This window comes from Carettochelys insculpta, chromosome 7, assembly GCF_033958435.1.
Source record: "Carettochelys insculpta isolate YL-2023 chromosome 7, ASM3395843v1, whole genome shotgun sequence".
Lineage (NCBI taxonomy): Eukaryota > Metazoa > Chordata > Testudines > Carettochelyidae > Carettochelys > Carettochelys insculpta.
This window is the reverse complement of record NC_134143.1, coordinates 8,741,391-8,760,615: the sequence shown is the minus strand read 5'-3', so window position 1 is coordinate 8,760,615 and position 19,225 is coordinate 8,741,391. Positions and strand designations below refer to the sequence as shown.

Sequence of the window (19,225 nt, the reverse complement as noted above, 5' to 3'; positions counted from 1 at the left end):
TTCAGAACTATAATTTCACTGACATTTCAATAACTGACTGAACATGCGGGGAAGGGGAAAAAGGATATGTCTGCCAAACTTTCTTGCCTGTTTTTCCATCATTTCAGACGGCAAGGATTTGAACATGCTCTCCATCTATGCAGCCAGCCCCACAACTCAGCAATGGTGCTTACAAGGCTCTGACCCAGGGTGTGACATTCCAGTCCCAAGCACGACCTGTTGCTCCCAAGGTTGGCCAGAGCAGAGGCCAGGAGAAACCCGCTGGCCTGGAAATGAAGGGCTCATGTTGTTTGTACAGGGAATTCTGGTTCAATGTCACCAGGAGGATTGCCCCCACTGCCTTCCCCAGCAGCCAGAGTATATCTGCGTTTCTGGGGCTGGAGCTGGGTGGTGGGGCAGTGCACCTATCTCTTCCTGCCACACAGCAGCCCCCTGCTGAGGTTGGGTGGATGTGTGGGGTGTCCGAGAGCAACCAAGTGAATGGGCTGAGGGAGATGCATGGGGCAGTTCAGCCCCTCCCCAAGCTGTCACATCAGGTTATCTGCTGACACAGACAGAGGTCACCACAGCAGAGACGTCACTCAGAGATGGGAGCTTTCCTTCACAACCAGGAGTGCTAGAAACCAGTGCTCCCTGTAAGCTGAGTGCTTGGCCAGCCACACAGGAGACACTCACGTGCTGCCTAGCTGATTAGCAGAACGCCAGCAGCTGGCTGCATGTGTTTGTGCTGGTGGTGCACATCACCATATGCCTCACTGCACATAACAAAATTTATTATGCACACAGATGGAAAGAACTAGAGGGAGCACGGCTAGAAACCTACTTCTGCCACAGCTGAGGTACTAGCAGAATCACCACACTCAAGAAGCCAGGGCAAGAGGCACTACTGGCCCATAATACCTAGGCCTTCAGCCAGCCCTGAGCATAGCATGTCCTCCCACCTGCTGACAGGGGCAGGGCAAAGGGGTCAAATGCCCTGGGCCTGGGGTTCTTCAAAGGGATCCAGAGCTCCAAGCACCACCACTGTTCCTTTGGAAAGAGCAGGGACTGGAGCTCCTGGTCCCTTTGAACTGCCACAGCAGCACCGCTGCACACGGCTGTGAGAGAATGTGAAGGGACCAGCACTGTGGTCTGAGGGGTGCTGAGGGCCGAATGTCTTAGGCTCTGCCCCTTCTGCCCTGGGCCACACCCCCTGCAGGTTGCAGGGCTGGGACCCCTCCCACCTTGCCCCGGAGTCCACAGTGACCATCAGCACTGATGCATGTCCCTTAGAGCAGGGAATATTTAAAATAGTTTAAACAAAATGCCTCGTGGCCGATGGGACTCTTCCAACAGAGTCTCTCAACAGCTCCCGCCCACGTACTGAAAAATACGCCACAGTCCAGTGGCACAGAGGGACCATTTGGACCCATAGCAGACCAGAACCCACTCAGCTCATACCTCCACAATGTAACACAACCCTCAGGCTATTGCAGAGAGTAGGATTTGTGGAGCATTAAACTAGCCCTAATAGTTTCCTGTTTCCCAGGGACGTGTTTACTTCATGCTGGTGCAGAGCAGCAAGAGAAGAATCAGGCTCAGAATATTTGCATTTAGCCCATCCCTACTTTTCCCTCACCATGCAATTTATTAAATGCAGAAGCTACACTGGACAAACAGGGTTCAGCATTTGGGCTCATATCATGCTTCTTCTGAGGAGGGCCGTCCCAAGCGGACAGGCCAGAGCAGCCGTTTCCAGTGCCCCACTGTGGGTCCACCAGAACTTCCCCCTGTACCAACCTGGCTGGGGATTCCCTGGGGCAGGGTGAGGCACCGGTGGTGGCAAGTGGAGGCAGCAGACACAGAGGGTCACCTCCCCTGCACTCCCCATGCAGCGCAAATCTGCCCTGCTCTGCCCTGCCGTGCCCTCCTGACGGGCTGAGCCCTGCTTCTCCGCGGGAGGCAGGAAATGGAGGCCAGACCTGGAGGGCACCTTTCTCCCTCCCAGCCATAGGATGACTGGGGAGGCTGCCTCAGGGACCCCAAAACCACGGGGCCTAGGACGGCCGCCCCACCTTGTCCTACGGACGGGACAGCTCTGCTCAGAAAGCTAAACCTTACGCTGACTGAGAGTCATGCAGCAAAGCCTCTCAAATTGAATGAGCAGCTTACTGCCGAATCCATGGAAGAGGAGTATTTCTCTCATCAATATCTCTCTCTAACAGGAGCTCTACTATGAAGAAAGGGCTTGCCAGAACTGTAGGAAGAGGGACTTTATTACTGTCATTCAATTTTGCATGATAATGTATCAAACCAGGCAGAGACTCCTGAACAGGGAGTAAATTTAATAAGTCGGAGTTGAAGCTATCAGGATGGCTTTGACACATTTCAGGAAAGGTCAGCAGTAAGCACATTTCCTCCAGCTCTAACTCAGTTACAATTTAATCACCTATGAGTTAGTATGCCTCTGCCTTGAATCTGTACAACTGGATGCCTGCTGGAAACCCCTAACTCAGTTATAGCTAACAGAATTTATTTCACATTCCATTATTTGTTATTCCTCATAATTGTCCACATGCCACTCTGGAATAGGGGAGAGCTAATCACATTTGGGCTCACAGTTTAACAGCTAAATATATATTAGCAAATCAATCTGCATTTGTGCATAATACAATCATGGTCCCACAGGGCACACATAACAAATTCATTTGCTTGCATTATGTTTTAACGTGGTTATCATTTGTCAGAATTAGACAGAAAAGCTGCAATTGTTCTCCTATCGGTTCAAGAGCAACACTTAACTTTTCCACAAACTACAGCAGAAGCTTGGTTTTTTTGGGGTCAGAGCAACAGACTTTGTCCCCTGGTTTGTCAGTTTGTTATGGTGACACATAAAACACCTGTTACGTTATAGTTAAAGGGGACTACAAAGGACAGCTAATGGATGTGGAATGGAATCCCAGTTTAATGCTCACAATGCTGCTGCTTTCTGGTTTGCCAGCCAAGAGCCTAATCCACTGTAAATCTTAAGGATTTGTTCCATTTACTTTAATGGAATTTTAATCAGGCCCGCTATGAATGCATTAGAGAGTATGAATAAATTCTTCTCCATCCCCTTTATCATTCCTGGATTCTTTTCTGATTTACACTTGTATAGGTTGAACCTCTCTAGTCTGGCATCCTCAGGACCTGATTGGTGCCAAGCAAGAGAATTTGGCAGACCAAGGAAGGTCAATATTGTCCAGCAGCATTATCAACGCGTCTACCGCTTATCGGGCTTAATTTAGGGGTAAATTACAGCTAAATAACAGCACAGCTCACTGAGAGACAGGACTGGTAGCTGTAAACAAACTTTATGGGACAGCAGGAAACTTGGCCACACCCATGATAAGTGGTCATCTGGTTAGCTAAAAACATGCCAGATTATGGATGTTACCAAAAGAGAGTGTGCCGGACTAGAAAGGTTCAACCTGTATATGTGAGACAGGAAACCTCTGAAGCCAGTGGAGTCAGACCTCTGCAAATGAAACTGAAATCAAGCCATTTGTTTCACCTGAGCTGCTACCTTTGCCCTCCTCTGCTTCTTTCTCTTCCTCATTGCTGCTCCCTTGACCACTTTATTAGCCTCATCTTTTGCCCTATTCATCTTTCTTTGATTCTTCTATTGTAGTTTTACTCAACTGTATGTAATTTGTAATTCACTAACTGTTCTTTCTCAATTTTTTATTTTAATTCTCCAGATTAAGGTTTCCAAACACCCTTAACTCTGCCCCCGCACTTGACTTCACCTTCCCGAAAGAACCCGATGCTGGCAACTAGGCCATCTAAGTCAGGGAGATTCAGAGCAGATAACAAAGCAAACAGAAAGCAATGCTAATCACCTTTAGCAAATCCAATTTCAGGTGCAGTTCCCCTTGAGTGGAAGAGCAGAGTGCCCCGATAATTATGCTCATGTACTCTTCAGCGTTGATGACTGACAGTTGCTCCAAGATGCAGAGGGTGTCACTTCGGTAGCACTCATCATCCAGAAATATCTTAATGTACGGTACCATCCCATGATCTTTTAAAACAACTAGGAACCAATCAGATGCCGTTTGTTAGCTAAACGGTTCATAGGAGCATCAACTGACATCCAATCACAATATGGTTTTGAACACGGAAATTGCAAATATCCAAAGCATGGGCACAAGTCAGTTGCTAGTGCCAGTACGTGACCACTCTAGTATATAAGTGGATGTGGAGACACCTGGTAGCAGTTACCATGCAAGAAAATCCAGCAAAATGGACTGCTATATTATTTTCCCCAGACTAAAACTAAGTCATTGTTCATTGTATAATCCTCCTTGGCTGTCCCTATGGGGTAGGTAAATAGAGAGAAATTAGGAATTATTGTTAAGATCTGTCTGCCTTAAAATGCTTCCTTCCTGACATCTACTGGATAGGGCACTAGACCGGGATTCAGGAGACCTGGATGCTATTCCTGACTCTGCCACTGGCTGTGGGGTGACCTTAGGCAAGTCATTTTCTCCTCTCATCCATTAACTGTCCTGCCTATTTAGGCCAAGATCTAACAGGCGGGCCTGTTTCTCAATCTTTGTACAATAACTAGCCCAATGGGGCCTAAATCTCTGCCAGGGCGTGAAAGCATCAGCATAATGCAATTAAACTTGGTGTAATCATGTTTCAACTACTAAGAGAAACTTAAAAGGAAATGAAATTTCAAAAGAAAGAGAAAGCATTCTTCTGAGCATAGTGGATTATGGGAGTTTTCACATGGCTACTCTGAAGCATGTAATAATGCAATGATATTTAACAGACTTGTGGGGTCGAAATCCCAGCAAAGCCTATCCCTGTCGTGTTACAGCCCAACAAAGGGAACAACACAACAATGAGGAAGTTAGTGAAAGGAAAATGAAAAGGAAGAGTCACAAGAATGAAAAGCTGGAAAGCTGCATGGAAACTTTTTAAAAACTGCACGGAGGTTCAAATTAAATGTACACCCAAATTTAAACAAATAGTAAGAGAACCAAAAAATGCCAGTGAGGTTAAGCCACAAAATAAAAGGAGGTGGTTAGAAGCAAAAAGGCTTCCTTTCAAAATAGGAAGTCAAGTCTTACTGAGGAAGAGAAAGTAGCATAAACTCTGGGAAGTCAAGTGAGAAAGTTTAATCAAGCAGGCCAAAAAAAAATTCGAAACACAGCTAGCGAAAGACTTGAACCCCACCAAAGCAAAATGTAAGTGTGTCAGTGGCAGAAAGCCTGTCAAATAGTTCTTGGGGCACTGGATGATCAAGATGGATAAGGCATTGGGAAGATAAGATAAGGCCATTGTGGAGAAGCTAAATGATTTGTTTGCATCTGCCTTCACTGCAAAGGGCGTGAGGGAGATTCCCATGCTTCAGCCGTTGCCTTTAGGGAACAAATCTGAGGAACTGTCCCAGACTGAGGTGTCATTAGAGGAGGTTTTGGAACAAAGTGATAATCTAAAGAGTAATAAGTCCCTAGGAACAGAGAGGAATCTCCCAAGAGTTCTGAAGCTGCTCAGATACAACATTACAGAACTAGTAACTTCAGTCTATAATACAGTGTACCCCCACGTTACGCCGGGTTTATGTTCCTCGCAACCCCTGCATAACGCAGATTTCGCACAACTCACAGGAGACAGGAAGCAGGCGGCAGCCTGGTTCCCAGATCCTCTGGGCTTGCAGGAGCCAGGAAACTGACCAGCCCACCAGGGCAGGGTCCGTTTCCTGGCCTCCACCAGCACAGCTTCCACCAGCAGGGCTTCTACCACTAGCATGACCTGGGAAACTGACCAGCCCTGTGCTATTCAGTTTCCTGAGTCTCACAAGCTGTGGGGGGAGTTGTAAACCAAGCAGTAGCCTGGTTCCCAGCTCCCTGCCACTGGCAGGAGCCAAGCACGTCTTCTCCCCAGTTCCCCCAGTTGGGGGAAGCCAGGTAGAAGTCGCACCACTGCAGCTGTCTGCCCCCCCCCACCCAACTTCCCCAGGTGGGGGAGCTGGGAGGGCAGAAAGATGCAGTGGTGTGGTTTCTCCCAGCTGGGAGAAACCACACCACAGCAGCTCTCTGCCCACTAGTTTCCCCCAGCTGGGGGAGCCTGGTGGGCAGCACAGCTTCTCTCCAGCTGGGGGAGGCATGGAAGAAGCCCTGCCACAGTAGCTGTCTGCCAGCCAGGCTCCCCCCAGCTGGGAGACCCCAGTGGGCAGACAGCCGCTGCAGTGGGGCTTCTCCCCTGCTTCCCCCAGCTTGGGGTCTGGAGCACTTTGGATTTTCACTTAACTCACCTTAAAGCAAGTTAAGGGCAAATCAAAATCGCACATACTGGAGTATGACTGTATCGTACTTAAATCAGCACTGCACCAGACGACTGGAGGATAGCTATTGTGATGTGAATGTTTTTAAAAATGCTTCAGAGGCAATTCTGACAAGTACAGGCCAGGATGCCTAATTTAGTACCAGGCAAACTGGGTGAAATTACAGTAAAGGACAGAACTACCTGATGCATAGTTGAACACAGTTTGTTGGTGAAGGTTCAATACAACTTTTGTAAAAAGAAATCAATGCTTCATCAATCTGTTAGAACACTGAAAGGCAGGACTGGTGGCTGGAAACAAACTTGGCGGGACTGCAGGAAACTTGGCCACACCCGTGATAAGCGTTATCCAGCTCACTAAAATCAGGTCAGATTACAGATGTTGCCGGAAGAAAGACTGCCGGACTAGACAGGTTCAACCTGTATTTTTTCACACAACATCAAAGTCAGCCTAGGGGCCATGTTGCCAGTGGCTATTGAGAAGGCCAAAAATACAATAGGATTTGAAATGAATTAGTTTGGCTCCCAGAGATTAGGTCTAGCAGTGGCTATCAAGGATGCTACCCTGTGCCTGGGGTATCCCTAAACCTCTGACTGCCAGATGCCAGGACCAGAGAGCAGTGAATGGGTCACTCTAGAACAGCTCTGTTCTGCTAATTTCCTCTGAAGCATCTGGCAGTGGCCACTGTTGAAGACAGGACACTGAGCTAGATGGTCTTATCCACTGTGGCTGTCCTTATATTCCTAAGCAGCAGGTAGTGGTCACTATTGGAGGCCAGGAGCCAAATTTGGTGGATCAATGGCCTGCTGCAGCATGGTACATTCCTAGTTACACAACTTGATTTCCAAATAAAGCGTACGCACATAAGAAGGGAGTTGGGTGCTTATTCTGCTGTACCCAAGCCACCTAATGCTAAGTATCATAGAGGTGATGCTGTGGCAGTTGAAAGATCACCTCCTCTTACCAGCATTCCTGACAGATCCCAGTACCAGAGCAGCAACTATCTTCAGCATCACACAGGTTAGCTCCTTCTCAGTGCCTTGCTCTGGACAAGGTGCTTGGGTCCCCGCTGCATGTATAAAACAAAGAGAGTTCCCCCAAAATATCCCACAAGGTACCTGGTTACTCGTAATTAGAATTCCTCACAAGTTTTCTGAAAATGGGACACCTTCAAATGCTGTCCCCGTCTACAATTTGAAAGCTACAGCACATGATAAACTATGGAGAGAAAGGAAGGATCGTCCAATAGTTAAGGCTGCTAACCCTGGGTCTCAAAAGACCTGGGGTCAATTCCCTGCTTTGTTACAGACTTCCTAAGTGGCCTTAGCAAAGTCACTTTCTCTCTATGCCTCAGTTCTCAATCTGTATAATGGGAATAAGAGCTCTGTCTTACCACCCTGAAGTACAGTGAGGTGTTCGGACAGTTTGGTAAAGGGACTTATAATAGATAGGTCCACATTGTCTTTTCATCTGGCAGAATAATAGGAATCTCCTTCCATCCCCAGATAATATACCTCATTAAGGCACAGAGCACGTCAGTTACTTCAGGATAAAAATGTATCAGTACTATAGAAGTGATTGTAAACCAAATTGCCAGAATTAAAGGTGATATTTAAAAGAGGCCAAACGTGTGCTCTGTGCTCAGCCCAGAGCTCTTTCCTACCACTCTGCCTGCTGACCATTCACTGGCCGTGAAAAAGCCGTACCTGTCTTCCTCAGGATCTTGGCTTGCTTCCTCAGATGAGCCAGCAGCTGACCCAAGAGCCCCGAGTCTCTGAATATGTCAGTGAAGAGCAAGTCCTTCTTGGTAATGCTGTGAAGGCACCGAAGAGCAGCTAAGGTGCACAATGGCACCTGGTTCTCCTTTACCAAGCCCTCAACCTTCTTCAGGATTTCATGGGGGATGTAGGACAGTTCTAATACCACTGACTCCACCAGCTGGAAGAACTGTATCTGAACCAGGTGCGGCTTGAGGGGGATGATATCAGTGAACTTGGAGATGGGCTGTAGTGTCCATTCCAGGAGGAAGAAGTTCATTGTGTCCCAGGCCCACAGGGTTTTTATAGTCAATAAGATTCTCCTGCAGAGGTCCAGGTCGCTGGCCTTCTGGAAGACAGACTGCAACACCTGAAAAGCCTGGAGGTTTTTCACTGTAGTTCCTGAGAAACAGAAATCAGGCCAGATCATTTTAACAGTACTGAAGTCAGGCCTAACACAGACACCCAATCTGCAATATTAAGGCATATCAAAGAGCACAAATTAGATAGTGATCCAGGCTCAGCAAGGATCAGAGCACAGGGAGTAGGGAAAAAAACGGGACCATCCTTCTTCCTATTGTCGTCAGGCCCCAGAACTTGGCAGGGGTAACCTGGTAACTTTATGCAGTGTTCCAAAGCCCCAAGCCAGATGGCGGAAACATTTTCAGAAAGGTGCTTGTCCCAGGAGTCAGAGAACCCATAGCTGGCAGGAGCAGGACCAAGAGCAGCCTCAGTGGGTACTGCTGGAAGGCTCTGAAGACACCACCAGAGTGTTTCCCCCAGGTCTGACTGAAGACATTCTCTGCCCTGCACTGACTTGAAATTTGCTTCTGGCCCCTTCAGGCTTCTACCCCTCAGTCTCTACACCTTGGTCTTCCTCCTGCCTTCCATAGCTTCCTCCTTGCTCCTCTCTCTTGCCCTGTCCCACTCCCTTCCCTCCTCTGTCTCTCTGCTTAGCTAGTCCCTCCCTGCCAAACCCCACCCTGCAAAATTTAAACAAAAACCCTCCCACTCATCCCTCCGGAGGTTCTACCCAGAGTTCCCTCCAAGCTGATGCTTGGGTGGCTGCCCAAGAGAGATTCAAGCACCACCCAGCCGATGAGCAGAGTGCCCAAAGCTACCCACAGAGGGCAGCCTGTGTTGCTATTGGTGGTGCACAAGACTCAGTACACATAACCACATCTATTCAGCACATGGATGGAAAAAATAGAGGGAAAAGTGGTTCTGCCCCTTCCTACATGCTGGCCAATCTCATCTATACAGCCTGTAAGCTCCTCAGACCAGAGCCTTTGTGTCCGTGTTATCACGGCTGGTCCATAGGTGACACCACAAGGCTAATCAGAACAGGTGAAAAACAGCTTTTAGAGATGGTAGAAATTTTTTGAATGGAAAATTCTCATTGCAAAGCTGCCGTTTCTTACAAGGACAACATTTTATAGGAAAAAAATTTCAAATAGCTACGTTTTCATCCATTCTTTTCGTGTACCTTCTAAGCCCCCACACCCAGCAAACCCTACACAGCTGCTAAGTCCCCACTGGGATGCCTGCCGGCAGTAAAATTAAGCCTCAGAAATATGAAAGTTTCCAAAAAGTGATTATTTTTGAATTACTCCCGCTATGACTATGCTGATAAAATAATTTGTGGTGCTTTTTTTTCTTTTAACCTCTCTCATTGTAAAATGAGGAAAGTTTTTGCTCAACGCAGTTTGTGATTTTTTTAAGGAAAGACTATATGTGACTTTGAACACTGAGCTGAGAGGCTGCCCACCTGCCAGCTAGCTGCACTGACTGTGTCACCGGTGGCACGGAGCTCAGGACACCTTTCTAGTGCAGCTGGTGGTAAGCACAGCAGTTTGGGGAGATGTAGCCATGCTACCAGTACTCTAGTCAGCGTGCTAAAAATAAAAGTGAGGATACCGTGTCACTGCTTCCGCCCCAGCTGCACAAACATCTACCCAGCCTGGGAGCATCATACAGGCCTGCGCAAGCCACACTGCCTCCCACTTCACACTGTTCTCACTTCTAGTTTTTGAAGGCTGGCTGCTATTAAACCAGCCCTGAGCTGCCATTCATGCTCTGGTCAGGGTGAAAGTCACTTAATTTCTCACCAGTACTGTCATAACACAACCCCTCCAGGACGAGGAGGGGACATCAGGGCCAGAGGTTGGGAGCGGGGTATTGCAATAGGACAGTACTTGTAAGAAATTTGTGTGGATTGGAGTGTTGGGGGCCCAAGGCAGCATCCATAGGTCTGGGGAGGGAGCTCAGAGCAGGGTATGGGGGGTGTGAGAGTCAGGGAGGGGGTTGGCAGGTGTGGGGCTCAGGGCAGGGAGTAGGGATGCAGGATGAGGGCACGTGAGGGTCTAAGGATTGGGGCAGGGGCAGGGCTCAGAGCAAGCGGTGGGGTGGGGGTGGGGACTGGGAGCATGACTGGGATGGGCGGCCATGCTGCCTGGCCACCTGAACTTCGAGCCTGCAGCCTGGGTGCACTGTGGCCACCCAGCAGCCTTGGATGCTGGCTTGGGCCCATCAGGGCTGAGGTCTTACCTCCACACCCACAGCTGTCTGGCAGTGGCATTAAGAACCATGTGGGTGGGGACTGGTTTGGCCTCCAGCTGCGAAGAAGGGAGCCACAATGGGAGAGGTGGGCCTACCACTGCTAGCCACTGCAAGGGGAACCTACCCATGCTTGATGGCCAACAACATCCAAAGCCCTGTCCCCAGCCAGCCACGCGTTTACTGGTGTGCTACACTGGGGCTCACCAGCTTACTTTCACCTCTGCCCTGGCCTGATTTGCAAATTTAAATTCTCCACTTTCAGCAGACACACGATCGTGTCTCTGTCCGACACATGCTGTGCAGAACAATTGCTTTTCCTGTGCCACGCCCCCTCTAAGAGATGTATGAGTCTACACAGTACCAGAGGATTGTATCTGCTCAAAATCAAAATGCGGCAGCTGCGGGTGCGTAATGTTGCCAGAAACTTTCAGTTCAGTTTTCCCGCAGACGGAGAGGTAAATCAGTATGTCCAGCACCTCTTCGAGATGGCAGTCTCCTTCGCTGTGGGGAGACCCCTCCCACCTAAAAATGAAGACCGAGGAGTGTAGTCACATGCTTACAATAACTGGTCCTTTCATGAACACATGCTGTAAAGGGGCACCAGCTACTGAGGTAACAATTTCTTACCTGTCTCCTTACTCCCCTCCCCACAGCCACCTGCTGTTTTGCTTTCTGTTGCATGGTTTGGACAACTGAACTGAGCTGATCTCCAGCCAGTCTGACGGGCTGATTAACTCCCCAGCTGGATCACAAACCAAACCATCTACTTAAAGGGCTGACTCAATAAATGATTGCAAAAGAGAAATGTCCCACTATACATGCCACTAGAAGTGCAATCCACAGCAAAGTTTGAAAAAGGGGGCAAGGGGAAAATAGCAAAACAAAACAAAAAAGAATCCTGATTTTTTTGGTCAAAATTAAAAAGACTGATAAGAAAATAAAAATTCAGAACATTTTGAGAAGCTGTAGGGAGCAAGCCAAAATTCTAGCACTGTAGTTTAATAAATAAAAAGCACAATTAGCAAAATAACATGTATACGTGAACATAATTCTTGAGCTTTGTAAACTGCCAGAGATTTTCAGACCGATGGTCCCAGTGGAAGGGGAAGACATTGTTTAATCTGAGGTGTATACTACCCATATGGTATTCAACACATGAATAGTGCATTGAAGTCTGGTAAGCCATAGGTTGGTTCCAGACATCCCCCAGATTTGCAGTAGCTGAGACCAAACAGAGAAAGAGGTGCAATCTTGCCTCACCTATACTGAGTGCACAGGCAGAGCAAGCTGTCAGTGGGAATTAAAAGACCATTGTTTCTGCCTCAGCATTCCCTGTAAGACAGGTGTCTGGTTGTGACACTGGCAGCTCTTTCGAAGGCTGCAGACATTAGCAAAGAAGGGACAAACTCATAGGCTGGGGTTACACTGGAGAGTTCTTGACAAAACAGGGGTGGTTTTGTGGACAAAACACGCCACGAGTTTATACACAAAATGGGTTTTGTCGACCGTGCGCCGACAAGACGCCATACTTTCACCAGCAGCATTCTGCCTCAAAACGTTGGGGCATAACACCTTCATTAACAGATTTCTGTTGACAAAACAACTGTGCAGCCCTGTTGGCTGTGCTTAAGGGTGCCTTTTTTGTCAAGAGAGCATCCAGACAGAGTGGAGCACTCTCCCAATTTGCTTTTTTTTGCGTATGGCTGCACTCTGTCAGCAGAAGTTTTGCAGGGAAAATTCTCTTCTGACAGCGACTTCTGTGGACAGAGCGCTCTAGTGTAACTGTAGGCATAGCTGGAAACTAGACCAGTTCATTTATATCTTAGTGTTGTTCAAAATAGGTATTCATTTTTATAAGACTGTATCTAGTATTTAGGTGCTATAGAACATTCATAAGTGGCTGCATGTATCAATCTTATTTGTAATGTGTGTGTTCTGTGCTGTAAGGAAATATGTAACTTTTACTTTATAATTTTAAAATGTTTGCCCTATACTAGTGAACTTGGATGGGTAGTGTTTTTCCCTTGCCTGTCCAAAACAGCTACACTATAACCTCCATACTCCAGGGGTCCCTAATTCAGGAAAATCAGTGATCCAGACCCTGACAGGTTCAGCACCCCTCCGCTCCTCCCCAGGAGAACAGTAGCACAGCGATGTTTTCTGTCAGAGGCATTTCCCCACTGCTCCCATAGCAGCAGGGGGTGGTGCCTGGGTGTGACAGGGGGAACACATTGAGCCAGGTAAGCCCCCTACCCCCACCTCCCTCTGCCATGTACATTGGACAAACCAGTCTTCGTGCCAAAGAATGGAGGGATATAAATCCGACATCAGGAATGGAAATATACACAAACCTGGAGGGGAACACTTTACCCTCCCAGGACATTCAATTATGGAATCAAAAGTACCCATTCTTCTACAAAAGAATTTCACCACAAGATTACAGAGGGAGATATCTGAATTGGAATTCATTTATGAATTTGATGCCTTTAACCTTGGCCAACGTAGAAATCTTAACTATCTTAAGCATTACAAGGGCAATTTTCCCACCTTTGATATTTACAAGAATATTCTCAGAGGGGTAGCCCTGTTAATCTGTAGCTTCACAAAAAAAGACAAGCAGTCCTGTGGCACCTCAAAGACTAACAACTTTATCTATTAGGTAATTAGATTTTGCAGGTAAGATCCATATCTTCATTTGCAGGAATGAGACATTGCCTACTTAATTTGCTTCATTAACTGGTCCTATTAGTGACAGGTAACTCCCTTCAACTTCTCCCTGCTATATAAATCCTGGATTTGTTTCTTCTTCCTTAGATGCTTCCTTCATCTAAAGCAGTGGATTTTATCCACAAAAGTTCAGGACTTAATAAATGTTAGTCTCTAAAGGTGCCACAAGACTGCCTGAGATCTGTAAAACCTGATATGTCTCTCAGTTCAGGTAATTTCCCAACCTACCTCCAGACTAAACTTCTTCAATTGGCACTTCCCCTTGTGGTTGCAATAGGAGAAGTTACGCTGTGCTTTTGCTCTTTAACTGCAGTGCAGTATGGTTAGTGGTTTATTAAATGGAACCCTTTGTTGCCAGCTGCTCAGTGGGTCACCCGCCCACTGTGTTACCTGGAACTTTCTAAAATGCAATTTAAATGTTAAAAACAAGCCATCACTGCCTCTGAAAGTTATATGTGCTTTATCTTGTGGTTTGTTATCTCCTAGAAACCCAATGAGAAATTCATACTCACATGAGTAAAATTTTCACCAGGAGCTGGTATCCATCATTATTCTCAAATTCCGAAAGCAAAGCTGAGGAGATCAGATAAGAATCCTTCACAAAACACAGGATGATGCTCACAGGCTCACATATGTCAGAAGCCGGCAAGGTGTCAGCCAGCTTGAATAGATTCTGAACGGCTATCTTAATGCAGTCTGTAGCTGTGAATAAATTACAGCACACATTTAGTATCGAGAGCCTGGTGTTACAAACAACTGCAAAATCATGGCCAAAGCATAACATGCTTGGAATTACATTTCCCACTGAAACAGTGGCCAGCCAATTCCTCTTCTGGCTGGAGAAGAGATTTGGGGTGAAACGAGGGAGTGGAAGACAGGAATGCCCTGCTGGCTTTAGAGACTAGAGTAAAATTAAAAAAATAAAAACCTTTTGTTCCTTGACTCCCATTAAATGTCTGTTTGACCCACAAAAATGCAAGCAGCTTCATGCTTGTAAATCTGCAAGTTTTAATCATGGCCAAAAGGGAATCTACATACCAGGTGCCCAGCCTTCTTGATGCATGGCAAATGGATGATGGATAATTAGAATAGCTTGTTTTAAGATGATCACATATTCCGTGCGGAACTCAGACATTAATACTTCTGCACAATAAGGAGGGTACGTTCTGCTCCGAAGTCTCCAAACATTGCCACTGCTAGACAAATCTCCTGCTGTCGGAACTACCTCTTATTGCACAAGGGTCTGATCTCACAAATGGTGTGATTGTGAATGACACCATGTATGGGCAAGGTGCATAAAATATAAAACACATTTACACCCTAAGAGGAGGTCTTGGTGGCAGGGTGTTGATTATAAATTACCCTGATTTTTTTCCTTTTGCACAGTGGGCACTGATAATATTTGCTTTCTTCCCCGCCCGCCCCCCCATGATTTTTAAAAAGATTAAAAAAACCTTCTCTAATGCAACTTTTCCTCTGGTAAGAAGCTAAATTGACAATGGCAACCGATCAGGAGTCCCCAGTGCACTGGGGGATTGCAGCTGACAGAAGTGCAGTGACCTGTCTAGGAACATATCAGAGGCTAAAAATATAGAATTTGGGGGAATCCCAGAGATCCAAATTGGCTCTGCGGTCATGGACATGTGACTGAAATATCTGATAACTTTGGAGGGGGGACACGACAGGGACATGCTGCTCCCTGTAACTTTCTGTTCTCTGCATAAATAAAATTCTTCAGTTTCCAGTTTCCTACCAGCACAAAACTGAGTTCCAATCTAGAAGATCATGCATTTGCAAGGGACTGACTCTGGTGGAATGTCGAAATAAAACCTGCCCCAGGAAGATTTTTCTTGGAGGAATTCATTCCACAGTTGCTCAGGAAAACACAAACCCTGTAGGTACGTGATGGCAGTTTTGGTCTGGGCCTTTGAAATCGTCCGAAGCACACATCCTGTGGGTGTTTTCCATGAAAGGCTGCACTGGTCCCAGAGGGAGGCTGTTGCTATAATTAGAGACTGGAGCTCAGCAGCTGCCAGAAGTTCCTCTAACCCTTCTTCCACTCTGTACAGGTTGAGCATAGTCTGAAAAAGAAAATCGGTCACAGTGCAAATTAAATGTAGAATTCTAAGAAGTACATATGTATAGTATAAAATTCTATTTTAGTTATCTCATTTAGGATACTGTTGTAAGAGTTTAGCATGAAGCAAATTGCTTGTATCTGTATCTGATGTTAAGGCAAGAACAGACCTTTTTGATGATTATTTGAACTCCAACTTAATATGAATACTGCGAAAAAGCATAATAAGTGTTTGTTAAACTGCGATTTGATGTTCTGCCTCTGTTAACGAAAGCACTCTGTTGTGTGAATGAGAAATGTATCACCAGATGTTCTAGGGAGGGTCCAGGATAGACAAGAAGGCACCAGGATGGTTGCATATCCTCATTAAAACATGAGAAGGGGGCATATTGAGGACTCTGGAGGAAGAAGTAGGCAGTTATCAGGACAAGGTAGCAGTGATGGAAACTAGAATGATAGGACAATAGGTAAGGGATAAGAAGAACAACTTAAATAAGCAAGCACTTGTCAAAAGGCGATTGTTTATAGCACGATGCTTCAAAGTCCACTGGTCCCCCATGCAAGAAGACTGCTATAAGAAGGGAGCTATTTTGCCGCAGATTTCAGGTTCATCTGTCACTTCCACTGGAATGTCAGCCTGGGCTGAAAGGAGTCTGGTCCCGATCCATCCTCCTATTTCATTAGCTTGGCCAACTAATTGAATGTGAGCAACATACATGTAACAATAACATCAGCTGGCAAGACAGTTGTGTGTGTGAACATATTATAACCACTTTTCTACTGTATTCTCAATAAATACAGCATACTGCCTTTTGTCCAGAAAAAGATCCCAGATGCATTTTGTAAACATAACATAAGAGCTCTAAAGGCTTGAATATAGTGAGTCAAATCTGACCCAGTGTTAAAGGATACAGTTCCACTGAAAACAAAGCAACCGCAAACTTCATGCTGTGTAACCAATTACTCCTATGGACCTTATTGTCCTAACCACCGAAACAAGAACTCCTTCTCATTCCCAGCCTGCGGCTGTAACACAATTAACTTGTAGTTTGGGTGCACAGAGGACAATGTAGGTATAAAAACTGGAGGGAAATATTAGTTGATGGAATGAGATTTTCATTCCCCTCTAAATGGCGAGTTCCATGGTCATTCTTATTTCTTGCAGCAGGGGTTCCACAGTTTGGTCCCAGCACTGATGGATGGCCAGTCTCCCATTGTCACGGTGCTCTGCTTATTGGTTGACAGTTTCATTGTTCTGGCTCAGCTCTCAAACTTTTAATACGTAAATCTTCCCTGCACCTACACAATGACTCACAGCATCTCCAAGTATCTCACCACAGATATCCCTGACTTAATCACGTTTAGGAAGGATCTTCGGCCCAGTACTTAATACAAGCTAGGTGGAATCCCTCTCCCTGTCCTTCCTTGTACCTTATAAGTAGCTCACTGATGGTTCTAAGCCAATCAAAGGTAGATGCATATAAACATACACAAGGTCCACCTGATCGTTTCCCATTAGTCTCCACAGGGATTAAGGCCATTTGACATTTTGCAGGACTACATCCTATTGTGTGGGTTGGGTGGAAGATATTGCTGACTCAGCCCCTTTCACAACTGCCAGCTTTACCATATGATTTCCTGGCACTTAGATTTCTAAACAATATCTGAGATTTTCAAAACAAACCTTTACCTTCTGCAGGGGCTGTGTATGTCTGTTGGTGCTGGAATGTCAGCCATGGCATGCAGGGGGAAAATGAAACAGCTCAGAAATTGTGTGTCAGAGAGAACTCCAGACTAGCGTGTACCAGGAGCTCAGAGCATAGCAAAGTCCCACTCCCAAGGGAGCTTTTGAATTTTTCCCTGGCCTACTGAGAAATTTTACTGCTCACATCCTTTAATCTCTCATGAGGGAGGAGTCCTACTGAATTTGAAAGTGATTAAACCAATAGGGGTCTACATATGTTACCCAAACTCTGCAGAATCTAAACAGATCCTGAGAGCCCTTCCCTGGGGCTGATCTGCCAACCTACAGAATGTGAGAGAACAATAGCCTTGTGCTCTAATTCCACAGTGTGGCTTTAAAATTCTATGGGACGTTACCATGCTCTAGTAAGTCCAATGGCCTTTTCCCAAAAAGACTAATTAGACACCCTTCCTTCCTGCCCTTATTGGGGTCAGGCAGCTCAAGACTCCTGCAGCTATGATTTCCAGTACTGGAAACCCAACAGATGAAAGCTACTCATTCACTCCCCGATAGCTGTTGGATTTCATCCCCACAAAATCCCATGGCTGTCAGGGCAGAGCCAAATGAGTCTGGGGCAGCCACAGTATACTTACAAAAAACAACAAGAAGTCCTGTGACACCTTACAGACTAACAGATATTTTGGAGCAGAAGCTTTCATGGGCAAAGACCCACTTCGTCAGATGCATGAGTAGCAGGAGAGGTTTCCAGAGCAATGACTTGCAGTCAAAGTCTGAACAGGACCAAAAACAGTACTCTTTTTCAGGAAACAAGAGACAGGAGGGGTGACGTAATAGCTGTTATTGGTCCAATCAGAGCCAGATTAATGCAGGGACTTTATGGGCTATAGCCAAGGAAGTTGGGTGAAGAGGCACCCTGCAAGCCCATGGGCCGGATGCAGCCAACTGCTTCTTTCCATCCAACCTGCAACAAGTCTTCATGCCACAAGCCAGACACCAGTCCCTGGGTTTTGGTGCCCCCCACAAGGCAGGAACCACAAGCACCAGCTCCTCAGCATGCCCCGGCAGTCCTTTGGTGAGGAGTATTTAGGGAATCTCTGCAGGCTGCCCTGGTCCCAGGGCCAGCTCCACAGCTCCCATAGGCCAGGAACATGGCCAGTGGGTGCTGTGGGAGTGGTGCCTACATGGACAGACAATGCACACTGTGCACAATGCAGAGTGGCCTGGCCCCTCTGACTAGGGGCTGGGCTGGGCTGCCACGTCAGGGAGCAGAGCAGCTTGGATCCAGGGCAGGCAGGGATCCTGCCTGAGCCCTGCTGAGCTGCTGATCAGGAACCAACTAAGTTAAGCACTTCCCAGATGGAGTCTATATCCCACACCCTTCTGCACCCCAGCCTCCTAACCCAGCCCATAGTCCCCTCCTGCACCGAAGCCCCCTTGCAGACCCTGCACCTTCACCTGCACCACAAACCTCTGAGACCTGAGTCCCCTCTCATAACCAAACTCCCACCCACAGCCCACGCACTGAATCTCCTACCACACTGCAACCCTCTGTCCAATTTCTAGCCCCACCCCAGAGCCCACCCCGCTGCTGGAGCTGCACCCTCTCCCACACCCCAATCCCCTGCCACAGCTCTGAGCCCCTTCCAGCATTCCAAACCACCAGGGCCCTACATAATCTAACAGGCCCCAGCCCTCAGGAGAGTTGTTGCAGCCCTGGGACCATTTCTTTGGTGGAAGAGACAAGGATGAGCTCTACTAGCTCTAAAGCCTGTTTCTGTCTCCTCCCCCTCTACCCCCCCCCCGAGCTACAACAACACTGCAAACATTTTGTCAGGAAACTCATGCAACTTAGCAAGCAGGCTCGGAAGAGCTGCTCAGATCTTCTCATGCCAAGGAAAAATATCGCCTCAGCCAAAGCAACATTTTTCACAGGACTGTCATTTCTGGTGAAGAATTTTGGATTTTCCTGTGAGAAATGTCAACCCAAAGACTCAGTTTGAACTGATGCGCAGAAACTCATTTTTTGTTTTCAATGTCCGTTTGCTTTTTTCGAAAGAAAGTGATATTTTACATCAAAATGTTGATTA

The 19,225-nt window shown here is 46.8% G+C and overlaps 1 protein-coding gene across 1 annotated transcript in view; it reads right to left on the bottom strand.

The window, feature by feature from the left end:
* WDFY4 (WDFY family member 4) overlaps positions 1 to 19,225 on the bottom strand; it is a 217,747-nt gene that overhangs the window by 175,663 nt on the left and 22,859 nt on the right. The window contains exons 5-10 of the mRNA XM_074999912.1: positions 15,248 to 15,437; positions 13,869 to 14,058; positions 10,991 to 11,151; positions 8,020 to 8,472; positions 7,278 to 7,382; positions 3,861 to 4,051 (exon numbers count right to left, since the gene is read on the bottom strand). Of these exons, the coding sequence (XP_074856013.1) occupies positions 3,861 to 4,051; positions 7,278 to 7,382; positions 8,020 to 8,472; positions 10,991 to 11,151; positions 13,869 to 14,058; positions 15,248 to 15,437 (1,290 nt within the window). The remainder of the gene's footprint in view (positions 1 to 3,860; positions 4,052 to 7,277; positions 7,383 to 8,019; positions 8,473 to 10,990; positions 11,152 to 13,868; positions 14,059 to 15,247; positions 15,438 to 19,225) is intronic.